This window comes from Lycium barbarum, chromosome 10 (genome assembly GCF_019175385.1).
Source record: "Lycium barbarum isolate Lr01 chromosome 10, ASM1917538v2, whole genome shotgun sequence".
Classification (NCBI taxonomy): Eukaryota; Viridiplantae; Streptophyta; class Magnoliopsida; order Solanales; family Solanaceae; genus Lycium; species Lycium barbarum.
This window is the reverse complement of record NC_083346.1, coordinates 24650671-24658984: the sequence shown is the minus strand read 5'-3', so window position 1 is coordinate 24658984 and position 8314 is coordinate 24650671. Positions and strand designations below refer to the sequence as shown.

At 34.8% G+C, this 8314-nt stretch overlaps 1 protein-coding gene across 1 annotated transcript; it reads left to right on the top strand.

Annotated features, from left to right (window-relative positions):
* The first annotated feature begins 3053 nt into the window (after nucleotides 1–3053).
* LOC132615707 (cytochrome P450 71AU50-like) lies at nucleotides 3054–5366 on the top strand. The gene is made up of 2 exons (XM_060330312.1): nucleotides 3054–4008; nucleotides 4582–5366. The coding sequence occupies exons 1-2, from the start codon at nucleotides 3133–3135 to the stop codon at nucleotides 5194–5196; spliced, it is 1491 nt and encodes a 496-aa protein (XP_060186295.1). The 5' UTR covers nucleotides 3054–3132; the 3' UTR covers nucleotides 5197–5366.
* The last annotated feature ends 2948 nt before the right edge of the window (nucleotides 5367–8314 follow it).

Sequence of the window (8314 nt, the reverse complement as noted above, 5' to 3'; positions counted from 1 at the left end):
TAAAAGTGAACGGAGGGAGTATATCTTTCTTCTTCTATTTTTTCGAATTAGACTATTTCCTCACTTTGGCATTTGCTCATGATTACAGCTAATTAAAATTCTGGGTGCGCTTTCTTAAGGTTCATCCTTTTGTGGTCTGGGTTTTAGGTTTCTGAGAAGTGATTAATAAAATAATCGATTGAAATCCATTTTTTCGGTACAAGATTAATTGGAAGGAAATTGTGAAAGCAAAATTAGGATTTATCAATTATAATAAGTGGAGGGCAGAGAAAGTAGAGAAGAAGAACGAGGTGTAGAGAGTGATGATGCAGGGTGGGGTCCACTGTTCCATGTGTCAGACAATAGATAGCAATAGATAGCCTCACTTAAGTATGACGTGGAATGTATAAAATTCTCCTCTTAACAACCAGGACAATAATACTACTATATATTTTGCTTTAATATATAGTTGTCACTTTCGATGTCACAAATGACGCTGCTTTTTTATTATTTATTATTTGTTTAATGGTACTAGTCACAGCATGAGTGCTCCGGTCCTCGTCATGTCTTAAATTAAATTAAGAAAAGTTGAGCACTTCTCATGACGTGCATGGAAAATAAAATAGTACTAATAAGAATATTAAACCGTTATTGCCAAAAAAAAAAAAATATATTAAACCGTTAGAATGAAACATTCTTTTTTTTTCTAAGTGAAATTTCTCGTGAAAGACTGACCATTATTTTCATTTTTTTGGATTCAGTGAAGCTTCCATATATCTTAATACATTTATTTACGTTAATTATCCAGAGTTATTGGATCGGAACTTACATTATAGAGAATACGAGTTGAAGCAACAAAATAGAACATCTTTCAGAGTTCATTGAGAATATTAATGATCCTATTTTTTTCTGACACCACGGGGTGTTTGGTATACTTTTTGGTGTCACAACCTTTGTGGTTATTAATGATTCCCTAATTGATGTAGGGAAAGAAAATATTTCTTTTTACTTCTTTTTTAAGTCTATATTTCTTAAACTACTCTCTACGTCCCATCCTTTGTATGACCCGACTTGAATGGTCATGTAATTTAAGATATTAACCTGATTGATTTAGTTGAGTGGCAATGAAAGAAAATATCTTTTTATATTATTATTTTTTGGGTAAAAAATATTTTAGTCCTCCAACTTTACTTTAAAAATCAAAGAACCTCCCCCAACATTGAACAATCGACATTTTCATCCCCTTATTTCAACTTCCGTACATTGACCGGTAACTTTATATTATTTGATTGTCATCAAAGGGGTAAAAGGAAATTTCACTTATATTTTTAATCAATTAGTTAGTACCATAATTAATAATATATAAATTTTTCATAGTTTCCTCTGTTAATTAATTCTAACATTTTCTGCCGTCTTCAATTTTTTTCCATAACCTAAGTAGTTCTTCATATTTTCAGAGAACCTTTCAAACCCGGTTAAACAATTGTTCTTTGAAAATATGAAGGTTACAAGGGTTTGAAAGGTTCTCCGGAAATATGAAGAACAGCTCTGGCTATGGAGAAAAATTGAAGACGGCAGAAAGCGTTCGAATTAGTTGACGGAGGAAAATGTGTAAAGTTTATATATTATTAATTAGGATACTCACTAATTAATAAAAAAAATATAAGTGAAATTCCCTTTTACTCCTTTGATGATCAGTCAAATAATATAAAGTTACTGATCAATGGCCGAAGAAATTGAGATAAGACGATGAAAATATTGATTGTTCAATATTAGGGAGGTCTTTAATTTTTAAAATAAAGTTACTGATCAATGGCCGAAGAAATTGAGATAAGACGATGAAAATATCGATTGTTCAATATTAGGGAGGTCTTTAATTTTTAAAATAAAGTTGGAGAACTAAAATAATTTTTACCCTTATTTTTCACAATATGATGGCCCATGTCTCACCAAAAAGTGTTACAAACGGAAGGGGGCCGCTGAAGAATAGTAAAACCGACATTCAATTTTTAAGTAACTTTTTAGGAAAACGAATATTTCCTTTGTAATCCAAAAAATTTACATTTACGCAATTTCTATGTGACCAAAATAATTACTCTTTTCATCCCATAATAAGTGTCACTTTAATCAAAAAAATTTATTTCATAATAAGTGTCACCTTAGGATACCAATGCATGTATTGACTAGTTTATTCCATCTTTGCCCTTGGACAAAAAAAGAGAAATTTCTTTATTCAAGGCTAAAAGTTAGATTCACAATGTCAAATTTTGGGTTTGACTTGAAAATGAAAGTTTTGGCCTATGAAAGATAGGATTAGTAAGAGGTAAAAGAAGTAGTAGTACTCTAAGTAATGATGGTTGGATTCTCAATGTTAAAAGATGGACTACTTATACATGCTCTAATTATCAAGAAGAACAAGTAATTTTTTTTATATAAGGATAATTTGGTAAACTTTACATTTCATCATTAATTTTTTAATATGCTTGTTTTTTGCTAAGATGACACATATTATGAGGCGGAGGGAGTACTACATTATTTAGTTGCAATGTCAAACATCGATCTTTATGCATTATTTTTCACCATATGGTGGCCCCATATCACCAAAAAAGCTACAAAGTGAAGGGGGCAGTCGAAGAATAGTAAAACCGACATTCAATTAGGTTAAGGGGCTTTTCAGGAAAACGAATATTTCCTTTGTAATCCAAAAAGTTTACATTTACGCAATTTCAATGTGACCAAAATAATTTACTACAGTATTTAATTGCAATGTCAAACATCGATCTTTATGTATGCATTTTGGCCAAATAATTCTTTACCAAGGAACACGTTTGGTAGACTATCTAACTTTCTTCAAATTTGTATAATGATGAATTTTGAAAGCAAACACTAAAAAGGAATTGGAATTAGCTACAATTTTGTTGTTAAACCGACCTAAATTGCTCATATAAACACTAAAATGAATTCACATAAATTGAAACGGAGGAAATATAATTTTCGATTAATTTCCACCCATAAAATAGTAGGTGAATGCTTGGTCAGCTTATAACGGCCGCCGTTCACATGATTTAGTTTCGTGCATATATATGTGTGTGCTCTTGTCCCATAAATCATACAACATACACTAGCAAATATTGTCCATTTGTCCTATTGGCCATGGCTTTTATGTGGGCAACACTGTTTTTGGCTCTTATTGTATTTTTCATCTTCCATAAGTTACTAAATATCAAGAACAAGAAAAAACTTCCTCCTGGTCCAAAAGGGATTCCAATATTAGGACATCTCCATCTTTTAGGTGAAAATCCGACTCAAGATTTCCACAAATTATCCCTAAAATATGGTCCTATTATGTACCTGAAATTAGGACTAGTACCAACTTATGTTATATCTTCCCCTGAATCAGCTGAAAAAATCCTCAAAACATATGATCACGTCTTTGCTAGTAGGCCTCATAATGAGACAGCTCAATACATCTCATATGGCCAAAGAAATTTGATTTTCTCTAAGTATGGAGCTTACTGGCGTAACATGAGAAAATTGTGCACGGTCCACTTGTTGAGTAGCCAGAAAATTAACTCGTTTCGATCCACGAGGAGTGAAGAACTTGCGCTTATGATCAAATCGATCAAAGAAGTAGCTCGTGGTCATGGTCATGTTGCTGTTGATCTTAGTGCTCAAGTTTCGTCGTTGAGTGCCAACTTGAGTTGCTTAATGGTTTTTGGTAAAAAGTTCGTGGATGAGGATTTGGACAAGAGGGGTTTTAAATCTTTAGTTCAAGAGGTTACAACGCTAGCTGCAACACCAAATCTTGGAGATGTTTTCCCTTTTCTTGGTGTTATTGACCTCCAAGGACTTACTCGTCGAATGAAGGACACTGCTAAGGTGTTTGATGAATTTGTTGAGAAGATTATTGAAGAACATGCCCATGCTATGGACCAGAAGGAGGACTTTGTAGACACCATGATGGCCATCATGCAATCTGGCGTAGCAGAGTTTCAGTTTGATCGTCGCCATGTCAAAGCTGTCCTGCTGGTATGTTCATTCTCAATCTGAAATTAAATACTCCCTCCATTCTAACTTATGTGATACTCTTTCTTTTTTAGTCGTCTAAAAAGAATGATACATTTTTATATTTAATACTAGCAATTTAACTATAAGCTTCTCATTTTATAACCTTAATGAGATGATTTCTGTATCTTATTTTAAACCATAAATTTTAAAAATCTTCCAATCATTCTTAAACTTCGTGTTCAATCAAATACCTTTAAAAAAATGGGATGAAGGGAGTAGTACTTACTAAGTACTAGGCTAATTTTAGTCAACTACTCAACCTAACTCACTTAATGCAACCAATCAATCAACTACACATCACTTCGAAAATTAATTTGAGTACAAGGTAAATGAATATTGTATATATCTTTACTCTAAATGACTCAATATATCTAGATGATTCATCATAATTACATTATTATTATGCTGACCGTCAGCTTACTTCATCAACTCTGCTATTTTATCCGCACTTGGGAGAAACAGTGTTTTGCCAAGCTGACATATATGTAGAGTAACAAGCTTAATGGTAGTAATATTTTTCTTTTTTTAATTCAGGACATGCTTGTTGCATCAATAGATACATCATCAAGTTCAATTGAGTGGATGCTCTCAGAGCTTCTCAAGAATCCTGATATAATGAATAAACTCCAAAAAGAGTTGGAAGAAGTAGTAGGCCTAAACAGAATGGTGGGAGAATCAGACTTGGAAAACTTAAAATACTTAAACATGGTATTCAAAGAGTCATTTAGGCTACATGCTGCAGCCCCATTACTACTTCATGAAGCAATGGAAGATTGTATGGTTGATGACTTTTACATTAAAAAAGGATCACAAGTCATTGTCAATGCATACACTGTTCATAGGGATCCTAATTATTGGCCCGAAGCTGATAAATTTATGCCAGACAGGTTTCTTGAAAGTAACGTAGATGTTCGCGGACGGGATTTTCAACTTTTACCATTTGGCTCTGGTAGAAGGAGTTGCCCTGGGATGCAATTAGCGTTAATTATTGTTCGTCTTGTGGTGGCACAGTTAGTTCACTGCTTTAATTGGGAGCTCCCAAATGGCATGCAGCCTAAGGATTTAGACATGACTGAGCAATTTGGTATAGTGACTGGCAGAGCCAAACATTTGATGGCCATTCCTACTTATAGGCTACAACACAACTGATTTTGGGAAATGGATTTTGATACATCTAGTTGTAATAAAGTTACTTTACTGCTTTAATTTGATTGAGTACTTCTTTGTATGCACTTGTAATAGTACGGAAAAGACTAGAATAAATATGTTAATTGTTTTTTTTTTTTTACTTCTAATAAATATATACAAACTTTTTGTTTCTAATCCATATTACCTTTTAATGTTTTTGGATACCCCTTAAGAAAGATATTTATTAGCCTTAATATTAAGTGTATTTGGTTTAAACTACCCTTAATTTCTCTCTTATAAATTTCATTAATTGATAATTGGAACAATACGAATAATTTCGGAAAAAGTTCTAAAACGTCAAATATTTTAGAACAAATTCAGCTTGCCAAAACGATTAACGTGAGACTGGTGGAAATATTTTTCTATTATAAATAATGGCAGAGGTATAATTTTTACCAAGAAAATTCATAGTCTACTATATAGATATAAAAAAAAAATTGACCTTGTATATATTCGGGAAACCCCCTCCCACCCCCATAACTCTGCCCATGATCATTACAGGACTTTTTCAGTATAAAATTTTCATTAATATACAAACTATTTTTGATGGCATCATATCCAATATCGCATCTTTGGCTCCTATTGAGGTTGACAATGATGAATAATCACTGAGATTTGCTGAGCAATATTATAGTTCTCAATTTGTTCCACTTGAATTCATTTGGTTTATAAAATTGCGACGCAAATAATTCTAATACAAAGACTAATGTTTGAACGGTTACACGACAAAAAATAGTAAGCTCAGCACTGAATTTTGGAGCAAAAAGAGCGAAAAAATCAGCCATTAAATAATTCACAAGCTCGCATAGTAGATTTAAAATTGTGATACAACTAATAAATGGAAGCATGACGTTGCCTCCAAAAATTTCAGAAACGATGAGATGTGTGGTTTAAACTAGGAAATATATCATAAAGAATATGGCTTTCTTAGAGCTAAAGGTTTACCCATTCTACCCCACCAAGAAACTATTTAATTCATTCTAACACTAAATAATTTCTCTTTGAAAGCGAATATGTTTCTCTGAAGCTAAGGTTCATTAAATCTCACACTTATCCCTGTATTAATGTGACGTCCACAACGGAGGGTGGACCGAAGAATCGACAAGCATCTAGGACAGTAAGTTTCTGAGGAAATGGGGCACATAATAGCTTCAACGAATTTCACACTGGAAAGAAAAAAGCAAAAAGTTTTATAATACATATCACAAGTTCATATGGTACGTGTGCTTTTGAACTCAATAACTTGTAGCCCCAGGAAAAAAATTGTGAGGTTTATCGGGCCAAAGTGGACAACACGTGTCATGGGCTTAGATTGTGAGAAATATGATATCAGTATGACGCTTCCTCAGTACGGTGATGGGGCAAACTTCAAGACCCTAAGCCCGTAAAAGGGGGAGGGGATGAGGTGTATGTAACGCCCGTGACAGAGTGCGGGTCAAAGAGAAGGATTGACATATTTCTCGGCTGGCCAACTTATGAAGAATGGGTGCGGCACATTACATCTTAGACAAAACAAATCCTACGTTAGCATGGCAGAGAGTTAGCATGGCAGAGAGGAAAGTGAAGAGTTTTATAAGACATAATACAAGTTCACATGGTACATACGCTTTTGACCTTCATGATAGTGTAGCCTAAGGGAAATCCATGAAGTTTTGTGGGCCAAAGTGGACGATACATGCCATAGGCTTGGGCTCTGATAATTAACGTCTTTAACCAAGTAAAATATCTCTTCACAAACACTAGACCTCTTTAACCTACTATTTTATTTAATTAATGGTATTGTAGTGAATACACCTCTAAGTTTCTAGAAGTAAGTGGATTTCTAAAAGGGTGTGCCCAAGCTAAGAGCACAATATAAATTATATAATATGGTGTAAAATTCAAGACAAGGACGAAAATTTAGAGAGACAGAATAATGGCAGAATTCTTTCTACCTTTCATTCATCATAATGACCTCCTTATATACAAGTAAGGTTTCTCCTTGCCCTAGTCTAACAAGGTAATGCTATTCTAAAAGAACTAAAATCCTTTTACCATAATTACAAATTCGCCATAAATAACTATTACAATTATACTAGAATAGGGTTTCTACCGACCTAAGGATTTTACTAATACGCTGATGTGTCCGGACCAACTGGTCTGGTCTCAAGAAACCCCCCCCCCCCCTCAAGTTGGAGCATGAGGGTCTCGAATGCCCAACTTGCCAAGTAAATACTGATGCTGCGATTTGTCCAAAGCTTTTGTAAACACATCGGCCAATTGCTCACTGGTAGACACATAACTGGGAAGTATGATTCCGGACTGCAGCGCGTCTCAGACATAGTGACAATTGACTTCAATGTGTTTAGTCCGTTCATGAAACACCGAATTGCACGTAATATATAATGCTGCTTAACTGTCACAGTGCATTTTCACCGGAGATTTATGTTCAACACCCAAACTATGCAAAATTCCCTTTAGCCATTTCAACGCACAGACCGTCATTGCCATTGATTGATATTCCGCCTTCACTGACGAGCGAGAGACAATGTGCTGCTTCTTGGTCTTTCATGATACGGGTGAATTCCTGAGGGAGATAAACCAACCAGTAAGTGATTTTCGAGTCAACGGACATCCAACCCAGTCAGAATCACACCATCCGTACAGCTGGAGATCATAATCTCTTCTCATCACAATGCCTTATCTTGGGTTCTTCTTCAAGTAGCGCACCACTCGGAGTGGCACGTTCCAGTGTGCTTCATTCGGTTGCTGGATGAATTGAGACAGAACATGCACGCAACATGACAACTCAAGTCTCATAAAACTGAGGTATATTAGTCTACCGACCAGACGTCGGTATGGTTTCGGATCTCCAAATAAGGCTTATTTGGCCAGCACTAAACCGTGATTCTGTTCCATAGGAGCATTGAGTGGTTTAGCTCCCAGCAAACGGCCTCATAAATTATGTTCAAGGCATATTTTTGTTAACAGAGAAATAGCCCTGTCGGTCCTTGTGCAACTTTAACTCCCAGAAAATATTTCAAGGGGCCCAAATCCTTCATGTGAAAGCATGCACGTAGGTAGTCTTTGAATCGTTCAA

Excerpts from the sequence above, each read along its gene's own strand:
- LOC132615707 (XM_060330312.1), top strand. The coding sequence starts at position 3,133 with ATGGCTTTTATGTGGGCAACACTGTTTTTGGCTCTTATTGTATTTTTC. Across the intron at positions 4,009-4,581 it reads ATGTCAAAGCTGTCCTGCTG|GACATGCTTGTTGCATCAAT; the intron begins GTATGTTCATTC and ends TTTTTAATTCAG.